Source organism: Erpetoichthys calabaricus, chromosome 8 (assembly GCF_900747795.2).
Source record: "Erpetoichthys calabaricus chromosome 8, fErpCal1.3, whole genome shotgun sequence".
In the NCBI taxonomy this organism is placed as follows: Eukaryota; Metazoa; Chordata; class Cladistia; order Polypteriformes; family Polypteridae; genus Erpetoichthys; species Erpetoichthys calabaricus.
In genome coordinates, this window is record NC_041401.2 from 170,640,836 (window position 1) to 170,661,384 (window position 20,549).

Consider the following 20,549-nt stretch of genomic DNA (forward strand, 5'->3'; position numbering starts at 1 on the left):
AGATGCGAGGCGCTTTGCCGAAGCGCTTGATTAGACCCGAGAGACAAGTTCACTGCAAAATAAGCTCCAATTCCTTTTGTGTGGTGCGTTGCCTGGGGAGTCTAAGAGGGTGTCAAGTGGCACCTTTCCTAGAAACGCTATGCTTTCGCAGAAATTAACGTCTCGTGTACCTGTATAAGTGCGCGTTATTTAAAGATGTCAAGGAGCCGAGGCGACACAGGTAGTTTATGTCGGTAACTGCAGTTTGTGAAGGTCAGGGCCGCGGAGTTTAACGTCACGGAGACCTCGGGGAGCGGGACATTTCATGTATTTCACACATCGCGTACTGTTCGTAATGATCTCGACAGTTTTTAGTTGCCTTATGCGTTAAATCACCAGGTGCCGTGTTCAGTTTTGGATCGGGAAAAGAGACGTGGGTGTGTTGACAAAGGTTACAATTTTTCCGTGATTGTGATAAAAACTAAACGGCTACGGCAATCGAATCACTCCTCCGGAAAGCGACCTTCAGCACAGCGGCCCCCGGAGCCCCGAAATAAAGCGTACGGCGCGCTCACGCGACTGTCATTCGTATTCAGGGCGCAGTCACGACCTCGTGGACGCGAAGACGCCTCGAAATAATAATTTAAAATACATTTTTAAAAAAAACTGCATTTTGGTACGTGTACAGTAAAGGACATTATTGATGGCCTGCCTTCGGGCTCTCGTTGTGAAAGACGCCATGGAAGGCGTTGATTTCGGAAAGCTATGTGTGATGTGGCCATGCCCAGCCCGAGGGACTGCGTAAAAATTTGTACAGAGAAATGAAAAGGTTCAAGTACCTGGCTTTGAAAAGCGAACCGCCAAGACCTGGGATCATGTCGAAAACCACCGATTGAACCGTATTTATTACTCAATTCGTTTTTATACTGCAGCGCACAGCATGAAGGCCACCACCTATTCTGACACACCTTTGAGGGTGCACCATGTTTGGCGTAGGCAATGGCCTTTTGAAAGGAGCAGTGTGACTGTCCAGTGGCTCTGTGTACAATCTTGCATTTGGCTGACGCTTTTATCCAAGGCGCCTTACTACTCTTGACATACTGTCACCCCAATACAATACCCAAATAAAATTTGTTTTGAGTTATTTTATAATCAAGTACTGTGTATACGTGCTATCTATGCATTTCCATCTGCTTCTGCAGTTGAAGGTCACCATGTGCCAGTGCCTATCCTGACCGCATGGGCATGCTGGTCCATTGAAGACCACACAGCAGGGCCACCTATCTGAGATAGGAGGAGCACCCGTCTAAAAAGACACCCAAGCTTAGCAAGAATGTGCCAGTCCCACCCAGGAGTGCCCGGGTTTCTGGAGCTGGGATGCAGCAGTCCTAACCTCTGTGCCACCTGCTGCATAAAATATGTTGATCATTCAAATTACTTCATGAATACCTGTACAGTACACTGATTATACAGTGCATCCGGACAGTATTCACAGCACATCACTTTTTTGTTATGTTACAGCCTTATTCCAAAATGGATTAAATTCATTTTTTTTCTCAGAATTCTACACACAACACCCCATAATGACAACGTGAAAAAAGTTTGAGATTTTTGCAAATTTATTAAAAATAAAAAAACTGAGAAATCCCATGTACATAAGTATTCACAGCCGTTGCTCAATACTTTGTCGATGCACCTTTGGCAGCAATTACAGCCTCAAGTCTTGTTGAATATGATGCCACAAGCCTGGCACACCTATCCTTGGCCAGTTTCGCCCATTCCTCTTTGCAGCACCTCTCAAGCTCCATCAGGTTGGATGGGAAGCGTCGGTGCACAGCCATTTTAAGATCTCTCCAGAGATGTTCAATCGGATTCAAGTCTGGGCTCTGGCTGGGCCACTCAAGGACATTCACAGAGTTGTCCTGAAGCCACTCCTTTGATATCTTGGCTGTGTGCTTAGGGTCGTTGTCCTGCTGAAAGATGAACCGTCGCCCCAGTCTGAGGTCAAGAGCGTTCTGGAGCAGGTTTTCATCCAGGATGTCTCTGTACATTGCTGCAGTCATCTTTCCCTTTATCCTGACTAGTCTCCCAGTCCCTGCCATTGAAAAACATCCCCACAGCATGATGCTGCCACCACCATGCTTCACTGTAGGGATGGTATTGGCCTGGTGATGAGCGGTGTCTGGTTTCCTCCAAACGTGGCGCTTGGCATTCACACCAAAGAGTTCAATCTTTGTCTCATCAGACCAGAGAATTTTCTTTCTCATGGTCTGACAGTCCTTCAGGTGCCTTTTGGCAAACTCCAGGTGGGCTGCCACGTGCCTTTTACTAAGGAGTGACTTCCGTCTGGCCACTCTACCATACAGGCCTGATTGGTGGATTGCTGCAGAGATGGTGGTCCTTCTGGAAGGTTCTCCTCTCTCCACAGAGGACCTCTGGAGCTGTGACAGAGTGACCATCGGGTTCTTGGTCACCTCCCTGACTAAGACCCTTCTCCCCCAGTCGCTCAGTTTAGATGGCCGGCCAGCTCTAGGAAGAGTCCTGGTGGTTTCGAACTTCTTCCACTTACGGATGATGGAGGCCACTGTGCTCATTGGGACCTTCAAAGCAGCAGAAATTTTTCTGTAACCTTCCCCAGATTTGTGCCTCGAGACAATCCTGTCTCGGAGGTCTACAGACAATTCCTTTGACTTCATGCTTGGTGTATGCTCTGACATGAACTGTCAACTGTGGGACCTTATATAGACAGGTGTGTGCCTTTCCAAATCATGTCCAGTCAACTGAATTTACCACAGGTGGACTCCAATTAAGCTACAGAAACATCTCAAGGATGATCAGGGGAAACAGGATACACCTGAGCTCAATTTAGAGCTTCATGGCAAAGGCTGTGAATACTTATGTACATGTGATTTATCAGTTTTTTTATTTTTTATAAATTTGCAAAAACCTCAAGTAAACTTTTTTCGCGTTGTCATTATGGGGTGTTGTGTGTAGAATTCTGAGGAAAAAAATGAATTTAATCCATTTTGGAATAAGGCTGCAACATAACAAAATGTGGATAAAGTGATGCGCTGTGAATAGTTTCCGGATGCACTGTAGGTTTATAGGGCCAATATTGTAACATGCACAGTAGTCTCCCAGGGTCAAACACACACTGGACAGCTAGGCTAGCTAACCATTTGTACTGAAGATCTCAGTATCTGCCACTGACCACTCTGTCCACGCACCGCCAGTCTCCCCCAGTCTGTGCACTTTAAACAGTCAGTAATGAAGTGTCGTCGTTCTACTCCTGTATTAGAACGTGTGTAAAAGAAAAAATAGAAAAAAAAAGACCGAGAGCGAGGAAAAGAAACTGAAAATAAAGACTCAACTCTGAGAGGAAATAAAAAGCTAAAATTACTGTCATCAGTTATCACCTGAAGCTTAATGATTGATTTATATATTTTGCTGTCATTTTGACTGTTTCATCACTGCATGGGTTAACAGCAGTAAATTATGTTTGCAGAAGCATTTGGAGTGCCTGTGTGTGTGTGTGTATTTATTTATATATGTATTTATTTAAAGAGCTTCTGTAAAAAGCCAGATTTACCAATGGGGACAAATAAAGACCTCTCTGCCTATCAGTTGGTGAGTCAGTGTGTATGTGTGTTTTGGCTTAAGTGTTGATGTGTACTCGAGGGCATCAGTGGAGATTAAGGAGACGTGCCTTTAAAACTGCAGCCAGGAAGACTCCTTTTATTCAAAGAGTTGTGGGACCTCGGAACAAACTATCAAGACATGGAGTTGAAGCAGAAACCTTGACCACCTTTAAGAAAAACCTGGATGAGATGTTGGGCCAGCTTAGCTAGTAGGTAAACAAACGAGTTTGATGGTCTTAATGATCTCCTCTTGTTTGTCAGATTTCATATGTTCTTGTGTGTATAGATATCCATCCATTTTCCAACCCGCTGAATCCAAACACAGGGTCATTGGGGGGGGGGGGGGGGGGGGGGGGGGGGGGGGGGGGGGGGGGGGGGGGGGGGGGGGGGGGGGGGGGGGGTGTCTGCTGGAGCCAAACCCAGCCAACACAGGGCAGGAACCAATCCTGGGCAGGGCACCAACCCAACGCAGGTGTGTAGATATATTTCCTTCATTGTTAACAAACTGGTGTGGCGTGTTTTTCATTTCCAGTTTTGAATGCTGACAGACTTCAGTTGTTCGTTCAGATGTATGGCGAGACGTTGGCCGTTGTTCAGCCTCATCTGTGGTCCTGCTGGATTTGTGTCCGTGTTGTTCAACATGTTTTCCGTTTCAGGTATATTAAGTACCCAAATGTGGCTCTCCTTTAGCAACTCGCCTAACAGCAGGTCTTTCTATCTCCTAACTCGTTTTTTCCTCCGTCCATCCATTTATTTTAATCCGCCTATCCAGGGCAGGGTCATGAGGCAGCTGGAGCCTTTTCTAGCAGTCATTGGACGACAGTCAGACCATTTAGTTTGAATGTTTATTTTACAGCTCGTTATTTTTGCCAGTGTAAGCTGCCATTTATTTCTTCCTGAAGTTGACTGCCCCAGTATTGCCATAGCTGAGTGTGACAGACACCATCATACAGCCAGTGGCAGTGCATCGCTTGCTTTTCCCACTAGCCCATGATGTCTTTGTATGCCAGAGTATGATCTGGTTTTATGAAAGGCTTTTCCTTTGCTATGGCTTATGTGTATTTTTAACAGATGTAAAGAGTTCTCCACACATTTCTAGGCTTAGCAGAGGTTGTTTTAGGAGATTTTTCAACTGTAGAAGGTGTTTCTCCATCATAGCCACAGCAGATTAACAGGGGCACCATTACTATTTGCTATTTAAATTCCCGCCCCCACACTGAGCTCTGCCTTCATGAGACGTTAGATTGGCTTAGAAATATCAAACAGTGTGAACCTTTTAATTGTTCCCGCCCACTTTAAGGCCCAATTCACTCCTGGCATCTGTTTTACACATTTGGCTCTGTGTGACTACATGTACAGAGAGCTGTGAAATTCTTAACCTGCACGTAGTAATCAGTATACAACAAATGGCCTGTTTCTGTGCCATCATTACTGGGTATGACAACCTGATCTGAAAATTTCTGTCTGAGCATATTCATGTATTATACACATGCTCAGATTTTATTAAATTAGAAATGCAGCTGAAAAAACACATTCACAACCTTTCATAATAAATAGAGCATTAGAACAATCCAGACAAGAACAGGCCATTGAGCCCGTCCTGTCCAATTAATACTTCTAAAAAAAAACATCAAGTCAAGTTTTGGAAGTCCCTAAAGTCCTACTGTCTACCACACTACTTGGTGACTTATTCCAAGTGTCTGTGGTACTCTGTGTGAAGAAAAACTTCCTAATGTTTGTGCAAAAAGTACCCTTCACAAGTTTCCAACTATGTCTCCGTGTTCTTGTTAAGCTCATTTTAAAGACACCATCTCGATCCACTGGACTGTAATTCCCTTCATCACTTTAAACACTTCAATCATGTCTCCTCTTCATCTCCTTTTGCTGAAACTGAAAAGGCTCTGCTCTTTTAATCTTTCCTCACACTTCATTTTCCTGTAGCCCTGGAGTGAGCCTAGCCTAGCCGATCTTCTCTGGACATGTTTTGATGCGGTTATGTCATTTTTGTAAACCGGAGACCAAAACTGCTCACAGTACTCCAGATGAGGCCTCACCAGTGTGTTATAAACCTTGAGCAGAACCTCCTGTGACTTGTACTCCACACATCGTGCTATATAACCTCACATTCTGTCAGCCTTCTTAATGGCTTCTGAACACTGTCTGGACGTTGATAGTGATGAGTCCTCTTTGACTCCTAAATCCTTCTCATAAGGTGCACTTTCACTTTTCAGACCTCTCATTGTGTGTTCAAACCCAACCTCTTTACTTCCTACATGTAGTCCTTTACATTTACTGCTGCTAGTATATGCATATTTATTAAAAATAGTGGTCCGAGCACTAACCCCTGTGGAACACGAATCTTAACATCAGCCAGTTCTGATAAGGGTCCTCACACCATCACCCTCTGCTTCCTCTGTCAGTTCTGCACCCAACTACACACAACACCCTGAACTCGCCCACCTCTTTCAGTTTGATGCCCACCTTATCAAATACTTTCTGAAATTCAGCATAAATAACATCATAAGCTCCACTTTGAACCCATCCTTTTGTTGCTTCCTCATAGAATTCCAGCATCTTTGTAAAACACGACCTCCCTCTTTTGAACCCATGCTGACTGTTCAGTAAAACTCCTGTCCTTGCCATGTGTTGCTCAATCTTATCCTTAATTCTTTCCATTAATTTTTTTGTGATGCACGTTAAGCTTACTGTCCTATAGTTTCCTGGATCTGCCCGGTCTCCCTTTTTATATAACAGGATAATATTTGAGATTTTCCAGTGTTCAGTGACTTCCTAAAAATATGTCTCAAGAGTTTTTTATTGTACTCGCTAACCTCCTTAAGAATATGAGGGTAAATATTATCTGGTCCTGGTAATTTTTCTATTTCAGCATATTTAATCTGAGCAGCACTTCTCCCTCTACAATTTCTTAATCACTCAGCACCTCCCTAGTAGTCCCTGGTACCTCTGGGAGGGTATCCACTTCCTCACATGTGAAGACCTCCTAAAAATGTGAGTTCAGAGCATCCGCTATCTCACTGTCTGTATTGTTTAATTCTCCTTTACTATTCCTGATGCATTTCACCTCCTCCTTGACTGATCTTTTGCTACTAAAATAGTTCACTGGTTTTGGTTTTGGACGAGTCTGCCCAGTCTATAAGCTTGATCATTCCTCTTATGTCATTAATACCGCAGTCTCTGCCAGTATGCTGTGTGCTGCTGTGTTTACACCAGCGTGGCCCACTGACTGCCATGATGTGTTTCTTTGTATTTTGCTCTCTCAGCCTTAAAACTGGCCATTTATCTCCACAAAGCTTGCCAAGTCGTATCCACCTAATTTCTCCAAGATGACCTCAAGTTCAGTTTTTTGAAGGTCCCTCAAGTCCTGCTCTCCACAACACTAAATTGCTCATTTGGTTTGCACTATCTGCCTTTTGTGCGTAATCTTCCCTTAACAAGTTTCCAGCCGCGTCCCAGGACTCCCGTTTTGGACAACTAACAGCCTCCTCTGCTGTGCGCGCTCCTTGCTAAGCTTAATGTAAATGAAGTCTGAGAGTGAAGATCAGGGGTGAAGTCTGGTAATGTGGCCTGGCCTTAGAAGTGGTTAGTTCGCAAGGTTTGGGAGTGGCAGTGTCAAAAGCGTCTTAACGTCTGAAGATTTATCGATTTCATTAGCCTCTCCGGCAAACAATGGGAAGAAGAACCAAACCCTGCGTCTTGTTTTTTCCTCTTCTATAATCCTGAGAACATTTGACGTGAATAATTGTAAAGAATGCGGTTGTAATCATCCAGCCCTGTAAAGTCTTTTGTTAATTTTGTGAAAGCGTACGTTCAGCCTCAGGGGACTATATATCCTTTGATTATTTAGTTTCTCTCGTAATAAGATGAAACTGAGAGTCTGGCTTGGCTTAGCCTGGCACTGCATCCGCATTTACTGGCCCCTGAGCCGAGGGCAGAGCCATGCATTTACTTCTGTCATCATGAGGCCCGATATCCACAGTGGAAGGCTGGGACAGGCAGGCAACCATTGCTGTTTTTGGAGCTGCCGGCTTGATGAAGGGCGACATGGTGTGCGTTGTGGACATTTTATAGCGGTCCCTCGTTCAACAGTCACCGAGCGGGTCAGACGCAACTCGATTCTGTCAGATGGCAGCCATCCTCTCTTTCTCTAAATTTCAGCGGTTGCCATCAGGCTGCAGATTTAGGTTTCCAAGGGTGAAGAGCAGCAGGTTTAGGAAGTTGTTTATTCCCAGAGCTTGTAAGCATGTGGAATTCTGTGCCTTGCAGGGATGTTGCCGAGTTCTGAATTATTATTTGGTGCACTGGTAGACTGGGCTGTGGAGTCGCTACACAACAACTCGGACTCCTGAATGGACGGTACCTCTGACTCCTCTTTGTAATCAGACTGACGTATTTACTGTGGGGGCTGAAAGGCCTTTGAGTATGCATGGACGTAGTGTCTCGAGATGTCAAAATGACTCATTTTGACTTTCCAGTTTGTCTGGCCCTGGTAACGGGGTACAGTCCCAAACGCGTCGGCCTGTTGGACAGCGATACGAATATTCACTGTCAGAAGTTCAAATCCTGATACGGTGGCTTTGCTGACCCTGTGGACGGTGTTACGTGTAATTCAGGGTTGTTTATCTGTCCTGTTCTATTTTTATAAATATTGACATGTTGGAAAACTTATGCTCAAGTTATAATGATAAAAAATGTTTGTATTTCTACCATATATACTCACGTTTAAGTTCTCCGGCGGATAAGTTGGGGCTTGATTTTACCGTATAATTTCTGGTATTTTATAATGTCGGTCGTATAAGTCGAACGTGGAAAACTCACACTATTGGTCCAAGAGATTATGATATGCTAACGCCCACCTGAGAGAGTAACCACGGCGCACACGGCCTTTATTTTCTATGTACTGTGCCTACGTGACCAGACGGTAATACCCGAACTATTACGAAGCGACGTTTGCACTGATTTGTGTTTTTTGTATCTCACACCCTCATACACCTTTATCGTAAGAGCACCTCTTATCTACGATGGAGCGTTCAATCAGAAGAAAATATGAAGCTGGTTTTAAATTTAAAGTCATTGAAGTGGAGAAAGAAATTGGTGACTGCGCTGCTGCAACAAAATTCAACGTGTCTGAGAAACTGGTGTGAGATTGGAGGAGGCAAGAAGATGTAAAAAAAAAAAAAAATGTAATTAGCGTATTTTTGAAATAGTGTCGGGGTCTGATTTTATGATTGATTTTTCAGGTTCCAAGGCCCAACTTGTAAGCGAGTATATACGGTAGTTAAGAAAACTATTTGTGTAACATGAGTTGGGTGAACTACAACTGTGTTTGAAAAGCGACTGTGCTGCTCCTTATGTAGTTTCTTTATTATATTGCAGCTGGTTTAATATAATTCTGATGGGTTTTGGATTAATTGCAAACACTGAGAACATTAAACATTAAGATTAAATTTACAAAATTAACAAAGAAGCACCATTTTTATCAAAAGTCTAGAAAAACACAGCTTATTCAAGTCAGTATGTGTGAAGCTGGAATTTACATTCAGTCAGAGTCAGGATGTTTTTGGCAGCTCCAACTCCACAGTCCTGCTGTTAAAGATAATTCTTCATCTTTGCACTACTCTCGGGTGTGTGGACTTTGGAGAACACTGGTTGTCAGTTTTTGCTTTCCAATGCTTTACGTTTTACTTTACTGCTGCAAACTCATTGCCCTCTGGGATAATTAAAGTCGAGCTAACCTAACTGTGGTGCTTCTTTGTCTTTTCTGCTGAACTAGGAGGTGGGACGAATGAAGATTGAACTGTTTGCAGATGTCGTGCCTAAAACTGCAGAGAACTTCAGGTATGTTAGCTCTGCGCTTTGCTTTAAGGTTTAGGTGGCCGCCTTCTGATGCTACAACGTAATGCTGACATACAGGAGGCATGCTGGGAGAAGTCACGCCTGGTTTCGTCCTCTTTTTTTGCCAAATCTAGTGCCCTCCATGTGCCTGTGGGGTGGGCTGATGTGGAACGGGATTTGTTATTTTACTTTACTTTTGTGAAAGCAACAGCCGGGATGACAGCATTTGTGTAGTCCAGGGTTCTCCGTTTTTTTTACCCCTGAGAGCTACTTTTACAAAATGAAAATGTCAGAGAGCGCTACTCACGTTTTCTAACGTTTATTCTCATAGCTTATTTCAACCCAAACAAACTGAATAAACTTGTTTTGCCAGAAAATTTACAAAATGTTGGTGTCCACAACTCACATTTTGCATTAAAACATCACAAAAAATATTTAGTTCGTCTGCAAGCGCATTTTGTATGTCTGTATGCACTTTCTAGTGTATCTGACACTACTGAATTAAAACATGAATGCTGTCAAAACAAAACAATGCGATTCCAAATCCACAGATATTCCTTCTTCATTTGTCATTTTGTCACATGTCACTGTGTCACTTTATTCACATGTCCAGTCATATGTGTGATGTGTTTTTTAGTTAGTGAGATGACTGGCACTGTGTGGAGTCAACAAGATTCCTGCCTCAGGCGTCTGGTGGAGTGGAGCCACTGAGGTTCACTCTTATGGAGTCATTTAAATGTTTGTCTGTCAGGCTTGTTCTGAACTTTGATTTCATGACATTCACGTCAGACTCACAGAGGTATGGAGACCCAAACAAAGGAGACGTTTTCAGAGCTGCTTGGTGAAGATTCTTATAGTTATCTGGCTCTACTAAGCTCCAGAAATGCTGAGAATGCTGTTGAGATTTTAACTGCACATTATTTTGAAGGTTTACTAAAATATAATATATAAAATCCAATGTCTCTCTGTATGTCTGTCTGCTTTTCATGAGAGAACTACAACCCCAATTCCAATGAAGTTGGGACGTTGTGTAAAACGTAAATAAAAACAGAATACAATGATTTGTAAATCCTTTTCAACCTATATTCAATTGAATACACTACAAAGACAAGATATCGAATGTTCAAACTGATAAACTTTATTGTTGTTTTGCAAATCTTCACTCATTTTGAATTTGATGCCTGCAACACGTTCCAAAAAAGCTGGGGCAGGGGCATGTTTACCACTGTGTTATATCACCTTTCCTTTTAACAACACACAATAAGCGTTTGGGAACTGAGGACACTAATTGTTGAAGCTGTGTAGGTGGAATTCTTTCCTATTCTTGCTTGATGTACAACTTCAGTTGCTCAACAGTCCGGGGTCTCCGTTGTCATATTTTGCGCTTCATAATGCGCCACACATTTTCAATGGGAGACTGGTGTGGACTGCAGGCAGGCCAGTCTAGTACCCGTACTCTTACTACGAAGCCACGCTGTTGTAACACATGCAGAATGTGGCTTTGCATTGTCCTGCTGAAATAAGCAGGGACGTCCCTGAAAAAGACGTCGCTTGGATGGCAGCATATGTTGCTCCAAAACCTGTATGTACCTCTCAGCATTAATGGTGCCTTCACAGATGTGCAAGTTACCCATGCCATGGGCACTAACACACCCCCTTACCATCACAGATGCTGGCTTTTGAACTTTGCGCTGATAACAATCCGGATGGTCCTTTTCCTCTTTGGCCCGGAGGACACGACGTCCATGATTTCCAAAAACAATTTGAAATGTGGACTCATCAGACCACAGCACAGTTTTCCACTTTGCGTCAGTCCATCTCAGATGAGCTCGGGCCCAGAGAAGTCGGCGGCGTTTCTGGGTGATGTTGATATATGGCTTTCGCTTTGCATGGTAGAGTTTTAACTTACACTTGTAGATGTAGCGACGAACTGTGTTAACTGACAATGGTTTTCTGAAGTATTCCTGAGCCCACGTGGTAATATCCTTTACAGAATGATGTCGGTTTTTAATGCAGTGCCGCCTGAGGGATCGAAGGTCATGGGCATCCAGTGTTGGTATTCGGCCTTGCCGCTTACGTGCGGAGATTTATCCAGATTCTCTGAATCTTTTGATGATATTATGGACAGTAGATTCCTTGCAATTGTACGTGGAGAAACGCTGTTCTTAAACTGCTGGACTATTTGCCCACACAGTTGTTCACAAAGTGGTGAACATCGCCCCATCCTTGCTTGTGAACGACTGAGCCTTTTGGGAATGCTCCTTTTATACCCAATCATGACAAACGCCTGTTTCCAATTAACCTGTTCACCTGTGGAATGTTCAAAACAGGTGTTTTTTGAACATTCCTTCACTGTCCCAGTCTTTTGCTGCCCCTGTCCCAGCTTTTTTGGAACGTGTTGCAGGCATCAAATTCAAAATGAGTGAAGATTTGCAAAATAACAATAAAGTTTATCAGTTTGAACATTCGATATCTTGTCTTTGTAGTGTATTCAGTTGAATATAGGTTGAAAAGGACTTGCAAATCATTGTATTCTGTTTTTATTTACGTTTTACACAGCGTCCCAACTTCATTGGAATTGGGGTTGTACTTAACGGTTACTTAACGGAATATTCCGGTTGATTTTGCGACTTCTCTCATTTCGCTCTGTATCATAGTTCACTTGTGGTACCGATTTATTTGCGCGTATTGGAGAAACATGCAGCGGGCCGGGGAGAGGAACCTTCCTCACTCAGTCACCAGCTTCGGGGCGTGTTCCTTAACACTCAGAGAACAATTGAATTCAACTTTGTTTGATATTTAAAATAAAGTGTTACTTAGGTCTTGATGAGTTTGAGTCTGGATTGTCTCTTTAAGTGTATGCCACATTGAAAAGAGAGATTGCAATTCAGATTGTGGATCGTGATTTTGTGTTAAATATGATTTTTTTGGAAAGATCGCCCACCTCTAATTTGACTAATCAAGTTTTCAAATTTATGTAGGATTCATTAACCCTTTGGCGAGCTACTAGGAAAGGGGTTGTGAGCTATCGGTATCTCATGAGCAACATGTTGGAGACCCCTGGTGTAGTTACAAGTGTACAGAGTAGCCTACCTGGTGCTGCCCAGTATTTAATTACACCGGACAATGAAGACTTGGCTTCCTGGACAATTTTCTTTTGTACTTCATGGATTTTGGTCTGCGGATCACAAAAATCACCTTTAAAATTTCCTATCACTTACTGTTTTATTGCAATCTCCTATTTTTGTGATTTCCTCTCACAAAAATTACAACTGGACCATCTGTGGTGATCTGAAAGGAATGGAACTACAACTTGGAGTGCAGGTCCTGCCAATGGGACAGCCATTTTAAGGAGACTTGTGACAGTCAAAAGAACTGGCCGCTCCGTAAGCTGTCAAGTGTGGTTCATAAACCTCTTGTTCACTCAACAAAAAGATTTTTGCCACCTCTACATACGAGGGGCTTTCAGATATAAACAGGAATTTATGAGTTAGGCTTTATTTATTGAATATAATGAAACGACTTCTGTGTAGTCTCCTGCCACTGTAATCCACTTGCTCCAGTGCCCAGGAAGCTCCTAAATCCCCAAAGAGTTGAAGTGTTTTGACTGCATGTTGACCCGTTCTTTGTCAGCATCAATAACCTCCTCATTTGGCTTGAATTTCTTCCCTCCTAAAAATTCCTTAAGTGGACAGAAGAGATGATAGCGAGTCCCTCTCTGAATGACTTGCACCAGTCATGCCTTCTAAACTGGGAGAGAGACACTCATCCCCAAACTGTTTTTTAAGTTTCGGATAAATCTGAGATGGAATGACTCCTTCATTTGTCAAAAATGGAATAATAATGTGCCGCGCACCACTACTGTGAACCTCCTGCTCCGACATGTTGATTACAACGGACAGGAAGAGGGGAAAGAGCAGCTTAGCACAGCTAACGACAAGTTTATATATGCGTGTGCTTGTCCAATGAGTAAGGTCTACCTTGCACTCTTTAGGAGAACTGAGCATGACCATTCCTGTTTATAACTGAACACCCCTCGTATAAAATTTGGGAGTGATGAAAGTGATGATCAAGGCAGATGATGCATTTCACGAAGGATTTCAGTACTGATACCAAGATTACGGGAGGCACAAATCGGACACGCCACCGATGACGAGTGGTTTGTGGAAGCTGCAGGGAATCTCATGGAAGACATTCGGGGATGTTGCTGAGAATTTTCTTGGCAACTTCCAAACTACATCTAGCTGGTTGACAATGAACATCTAGCATAGAAAACCATGAAGGGCGACACGTCGCTGATGTTCCCTGCTAATCTGGATGCAGTCAGGGCTGAACGTGGACAAAGGTTTCACCAAGTTATTGTGATGATCAAGACGAGTGGAATCCATCGACACTGGCTGAAAGTGGGTAGGCAGTGGAACACAAAGCAGGAGCTGCCGAGTACAAACAAAACTCTGCACCAAAACTTGAATGAATGCAATGTGTCAGTATCATTAAGTGAATAAACACACCAAGTTCAATAAAAATTGCTTGTCGTGCCTCCAACTTCTTACACCATACTGTCAATCTGAAAATATATTTGGTCACCAAAAAAAAAAAATCAAGAAGCAAAAGTTCTGAAAAATGTGCTGTTTAGTGGTAAGTGCTGCGTTTAGGCTCGTCTCATCGGCCCACACCTTCAGTTCCCCGTTTGGAGGGCTTTGGCTTAGAAGGAACTGTGCTTTTCCTTGGGTCAAAATAAGAGCAGCACCCTGCTTTCCACCTCAGCCACCATCCTATCTGTCAGGAGACCCCCACACCCACCACTTTTCTTGTGCACACATGTGAAATGCCACATGTGTGCGGTTATCTTCCAGCTTGGAAGGCAGTTCTTGCAGGCATATAAACACCAAGTACTCTGCAGTCTTCAAGTTCACTAATCACTGAGGGGAAATGGCCCGGCCTGCACGCACCCTTTGAGCCCACATTAAAGTATCGCCACACCGATTGGAGTGCCACTGGAGTCAGAAGGGACGTGCGGGTTGGACTGGAGGAGGATTAACCTCCGCCTGGCCATTGTTTGCACGTGCCAAGCTCCACTGTTGTCGGCCTTGTGGACTATGCGAGGATGTCGGGGTGTGATTAGTCCAGGAGGCAAAGTCAGAGGACCCCAATTTATTTCTTCTGATTTTCCAGAGAACCCTTTTGATGTTGTTTAATTGATGATGGCTGCATGTGTGTGTGTTGGGGAGGAAGCTTTTCTGCTTATCCAGGCTTGTGTACTTTTAACCTTTATTCTTTTTGTTTTCCTTGCAGGCAGTTTTGTACCGGAGAGTTCAGGTAAGTGATAAGTACACTTCTTATCATCGGGGCGTTGCTGAGAGACTGACTGCCAGTGTTTTCACATGGAATCAGTATGCCGCCATGGTGGGGAAGCTTTGCACAAATACAAGAAGTCGCGCAGTAACTCTGAGAGCTGGTCTTTGTCCACTTCCAATTACCAAACAAAAGCCCAGACCTGTAGTTAGGCAGTACCTCCTCATGATTGACTGTACACATCGATGTATTTTTCTAAAGATCCTCATTCTTGTTCTGCAAAATTCTTTTTATAGTAAAACAATAAGAGTGGCACACTAGAGTATAGACTGGACAGCAGTGCTGCTACACTTTCACTTCTCCACTCCATCACTGCTTTTTTGTCTCACCTTGGAGAGAATTTCAGTACATTCAGAAATTATTCCGGCCCCTTCGCATCTTACGCATTTTGTTATGTTGCAGCCTTGCTGCTAAAATCATATCTCAATTCTACACTCAAACCAAACTGCTGGGTTGACTTTGTCTTGAATGAGCGCTTGCTCCCAGTTTCCTGAATGAGGCCCATTACCTGCATTGTGCGGGAGCGTCAGTTATGGCACTACGGCCATAGGGTGCCCGAGGCTGATCCGCCTCACAGGATCCTCATTGTTAGGGTCCTGAGCTGCTGGACCAGGCCAAGGTGACGTCCATGTAACACCTGACTGTAGCAGATAGAGGGTGGGACTGGACCGTGTGTCTGCCTGGGGGGTTGCCAACCGGGATCCTGAGCTGTTTTGTCGTGTTCATGCTCCCCAATCTGATCTGACCTGACCTGAAGCAACACTCAATACAGCAGACTGACAAAGCAAAAGCAGGATTTTTTTAGAAAATTTTGCATATTTATTAAAAATAAAATGTCACATTGACACAACTATTCAGTACTTCGTTGAAGCCCCTATGGCAGTGGTTACGGCCTGCAGCTATCATGGGTTTGACTTGACATGCTTCACCCATCTGGATTTAGGGATTCTCTGCTGTTCCTCTTTGCAGGTTGGATGGAGACTGTCGGTGGACAGCCATCTTCAGCACTCTCCAGAGATGCTAACATGGGTTCAGATGTGGCCTTCTCCATAAGCCACTCCTGTGTTTTTTTTTCCTTTGTGCCAACTTAAATTGTCCTGTTTGAAGGTGAACCTTCAACCCAGAGGTCTACTGAGTGTACACTAATGGCTGAAGTGCAAAGAACGCAGGAGTCTCTCTAACAATGAAGAATCATAGACACAACCAGAGGACACTTACTTTAAAGTAATATGGAACCCCATTGCATTCAACTGCAGGTCACTCTGGAGCAGACTTTCATTAAAGTCATCTCTGTACTTTGCCTTCCTTTGACCCTGACTAGTCTCCCAGTCCCTAACCCCACAGCATGATGTTGCCACCACCTTGCTTCCCCCCTTTTCATGGTACTGTGCTGTGCCAAGTGATGAGTGGTGCCTGGTTTCCTCCAGACATGGCGCTAACAGTGCTTTCATCAAACCAGAGAATTTAACCTCTCACAGTCTGAGAGTTCTTTTTGTTACCTTTTTACAAACTTCAAGCAGGCCTCCATGTGTCGTTTACTGCCTTCTGTCTGGTCACACTGTCATAAACCTCAGATCAGTGGAGAGTTGCAGTGATGGTTGCCCTTCTGGAAGTTTCTCCCATCTCCACACAAGTTCTCTGGAGCTCAGCCCGAGTGACCACCAGGTTCCTGGTCACCTCTTTTACCAGGGCCCTTCTCACCCGATTGTTCAGACTGGTCATGCAGCCAGCTTAAGGAGGAGCTGTGGTCATGCAGAACTTCTTCCATTTAGGAATTATGGCGGCCACTGTGCGCTTGGGAACTTTCACTTCCACCGAAAGTTTTTTGTAGTCTTCCCCAGATCTGTGGCTCGACACAATCCTGTCAGTGAGCCCTTCAGGCACTTCTTCGACTTCATGGCTTGTTGTGTTTTTGTTCTGATACACATTGTCAGCTGTGGCACCATCTGTGGACAAGCGTGCGCCTTTCCTAATCCTGTCCAGTCAGGTAAAGTGACCACAGGTGGACTCCAAATATGGTGAAGGAACATCTCAGTGATGGTCAATAGAATGGGATGTACCTTTTAGTGCAATTGGTGGCAGCAGACCCATCAAGCACAAAATATATTTTTGCCGTAAGAAATAAATTTAAAATTTTAGATCCATGTAGCACAGCAGACATGGACAGCATAGCGGGGGGTGGACTGTAGGACTCTGAGTGGACACTGCAGGCATCTCTGTCCCCTCAATGAGAAATCATAGACACAACCAGAGGGCACTTAATTTAAAATAATATGGAACCCCATTACATTAAACTGCAGTGAAACACTCAGGGTTACAGTCTTTAAAAAATGAACTGAATATTGAAGAAAATGACTATTAAACTATGTCCAGAAATGACACTGTAAGGGAAAAATGCCAATGTACCTCAACGATTGGCAGAATAATGGCATGCTGCTCACATACTCTGAGAGAGACCATACAGTGCTGTTTGGTGGCAGAGGGCACACTCCTCTCCTGTCACCGTCATGTGACACTCTATACGGACAGTGCAGCCCAGCCTTCACCTCCCTCCCCAGGCCTGGCCCAGTAGATAGGAGACTTCTGAATGTCTTCAAATTCCAACTGGCACTCACTTCCTTGTTTTTGGTAGATGGCAATTTTTTTTTTCCTTTCTGGGTATTTGCATTTCATTTTCTTAAATTGCAATCTGCATTTCTGTCTCAACCAGGACTGAAAAGAGCAAAGCAGCGAGGGGAATTCTCATCATCTGTGGCCTGCTTTTCTGTTTTGTTCATGTTGATTTTTCTGAAGTGCAGGAAAAAAAAAAGACATGAAAATAAAATCAAAACCTGAAAGCAGACTTCTTGCTGTACTTCCTTTTTGGAAGACCTCCATGGCTTGATATGTCTGCCCTTATCTGTAGACCCCGACTTTGACCTTCCTCATAGGAGGCTGCCAGGAAACCAGTAGGAGTCGAGAAGTAGCTGCTAGTCACCTTTTTGGGGTGGGAAAGTCAGATTTACGTTTAAGAATGCAGATGGCACAGAAATGCTTAGAATAACCAATTGCCATGCTGCCTGATTTGAAAAGTGGGTAAAGTGATTACATTTCTGAAATGCGCCAGTCCCTCTGGAACCGTTTCTAATGTGGAGCCATTTGGAGACCACAATCTGTCTTCTACAGCAGCCTTTGTGTTCAGTAGGCCTGATTTCTTGCTTGTGTGTTTTGTTTTGTTTTTTTTTTTGACAGGAAAGATGGGGTCCCCATTGGCTACAAGGGCAGCACCTTCCACAGGTGAGTGGACTTATTAGCTTCTTCCAGGAGGGATTCCGTCTCTTGATGCTTTGATCGTGTAAGTTTTGCTGCAGCCTTATTGAAACTCTGGAATGCTGTTGTTTAAAGTTGAGTCGTCTCCTTACAGTAGAGTCATGAAATGTTTAGTTCTGGTGTCTAAAATGGAAATGTTTAGTTCACTGGTTGAAAAATGCTCAGTACTAAAATTGATTTGTCTGTTCAACTGTAAGCGAAAATGTGAATACAATGACAGCAGCCTGTTTCCAATGGCCTAAAGGCAGCTATGTTTCTGCTTTTGAGGAACACCGTGCTGTGCGTTTTGTTGTGGTCGCGTATGAGGTCTGTGCTATACATGCAGTTGAAAGTCTAATAAAACACCCAGAACCATAAAGTGTATCTTTTAAGTGTCAATTTAACCTCAAAGTACAGTGCTATGAAAAAGTATGTGCCCCCATCCTAATATCCTCCATTTTTGCATATTTTACACAATCCGTGACCTCGGACCCTTAAGCAAAATTCAGTATTAGAGAAAGGGAACCTGAGTGAACAGGCATTCATTTCTTTAGTCAAGAAAGTAATCCAACACCACTGTCATCGGTGTGTTAATGAGGCCACTCCAGAGCTTTAGACTTGTTTCTCGTGAGCCACTGAGTTGTAGACATGCTTGTGTTTTGAGACCGTGTCCTGCTCCACACCCCAGCTATGCTTCAGCTGCATGTCAAAGTCAGATGACCAGACATTCTCCGTAAGAATATTCTGGTAAGCGCAGAATTCATGTTTCCTTCAATGATGGCAAGTCTTCCAGCCACAGAGGCAGCAAAGCATCCCTACACCATCACTCTGCAACGTCCATCTTTACTCTAGCTATGATGTTCTTACAGTCAAACGTCAAACATAGTTGGACCCGTGTCCTCCAGGCCTACTTTTGTCTGTCTATAGAATATTTTTCAAAAAATACTGCAGTTCTTTGGAACCTTTTCTGGCATCCTCTGTAAATTCCGCAATAAGTTATTGTTGTACCCTTGGGTTAATTTTGGCCTTTACTTTGGAAGATCCACCCACTGTTCTAGTGCTCTCCATTTAGAGGTAATGGCTGTGTAACCCTTTCCTGATTTGTAAGATTCAACAACTTTATTTCCTCATCTTTTCTGGAATTGCCTTTTACAAAGGCCTTGTGGTGACCACTTCACTCTCCTGGTCAGGGTCAGTATGTGCTGAGATTTAGATCTGGCCGTGTCCAATCGGCTGAGGTAACTTTGGTCAGCTGTTTGAGTAACTTTGGGGGAACAGTTCACATGGGCAATACAGGAGTTGGATAACTTTGTTGTTTAAATACATGAAGTAGCAATTTAGTGAAGGTGTTCTAGGTTGACTCAGTTTCCCTTTGTCTATTATTACATTCTGTCTAAAGATCTGAAGCCATTCGTTGTGATAAATCCAAAAACAGAGGATATCAGGGAGGGGGCGAATATTTTTTTCACATCAGCTAATAAACAAAAGCCTCTTTCCTAAAATGTCAATTTTATGTAGACTAACGTGCCCTGACTCCTTTCATTTGGCACATATGTAAAATGCTCCAGTAGACACCGAAATATTCAGACTGTTGATGGTACATTTAGCGCTTTTTGTGTGCTGGGAGTACAGCATCCATTTTGCATAGGTAATGAAAGTGTCTCTTCAGACATTTTGACTGAATCGTTTGAATGTGACTTGAAATAACATTAAGAGTAGTACTAGCTAGAGAGCAGTGCAGATCTCCATGAGCTCCATGCCAGCCCCGCTCATGCACTTCAGTTTATCAGTAGCACTCAGTAGGCATTTCTTTGTGTTTTAAAAGCCGGTACTGGGTGTCCATCCATCTCTTCTGTCTAAAGGTCATTTCATGTTATTTCTATGTGTTTACTGATGATGATGATGATGCTGTGCTCAGCTAAATAAAAATGGAGGAGCTCTGTAGAAATAACAGCCAGCTATATTAGGGCCATCTGGACCATCCACCCCATAATTTTTGTTCTTTAACAAGTAAATTCTATTTACGTCAAGATCTCTATAATGGCAGGCAGGTTAAAAAACAGGTACTAAAAGTTATCTTCTGGTTGCTTGGCTTAAGCAAAAGTCAGATAAAAATGTCGGATAACTCCCAGGGCTTTAGGAATGTACGATTCTTTTTGGTAAAGGAGCATTATAGACAGCTTGAGTCAGCAAACTATGTAACTGTTAACTGCTGTTTGTGTTACTCCTGTCTTGACTTTGGCTGTCATTGAGCCCAACAAACCTGTCTTGTTCACCAATTCACAAAAAGGACTGAACAGCTGCTGGAGAGTAGGAAGACATGTTGAGTAAAAGGAGTATTGCAGCTGAGCATCTTTTGACTGTTCAGTGTGCGACAGCACTACTGTCTTCTAGAACAGGGCAACAGGAAGGAAGGTGGCCATCTCTGCGTTTTTA

At 43.5% G+C, this 20,549-nt stretch overlaps 2 protein-coding genes across 4 annotated transcripts in view; one reads left to right on the forward strand and one right to left on the reverse strand.

Annotated features, from left to right (window-relative positions):
* ppih (peptidylprolyl isomerase H (cyclophilin H)) overlaps positions 1-20,549 on the forward strand; it is a 112,624-nt gene that overhangs the window by 66,260 nt on the left and 25,815 nt on the right. For 2 of the 3 annotated variants that reach the window (XM_051931326.1, XM_028807790.2), the window contains exons 2-4: positions 9,409-9,473; positions 14,766-14,789; positions 18,057-18,101. In XM_051931326.1, coding sequence (XP_051787286.1) covers positions 9,421-9,473; positions 14,766-14,789; positions 18,057-18,101 — 122 coding nt within the window. In that variant the 5' untranslated portion in view covers positions 9,409-9,420. Of the gene's footprint in view, positions 1-48; positions 110-9,408; positions 9,474-14,765; positions 14,790-18,056; positions 18,102-20,549 lie in introns of those variants that run through there. The other variant, XM_051931325.1, reaches the window with a different exon arrangement.
* Positions 1-20,549, reverse strand: part of si:dkeyp-100a1.6 (probable G-protein coupled receptor 160) — a 34,347-nt gene that overhangs the window by 12,153 nt on the left and 1,645 nt on the right. The gene's annotated exons all lie outside the window — the stretch shown is intronic.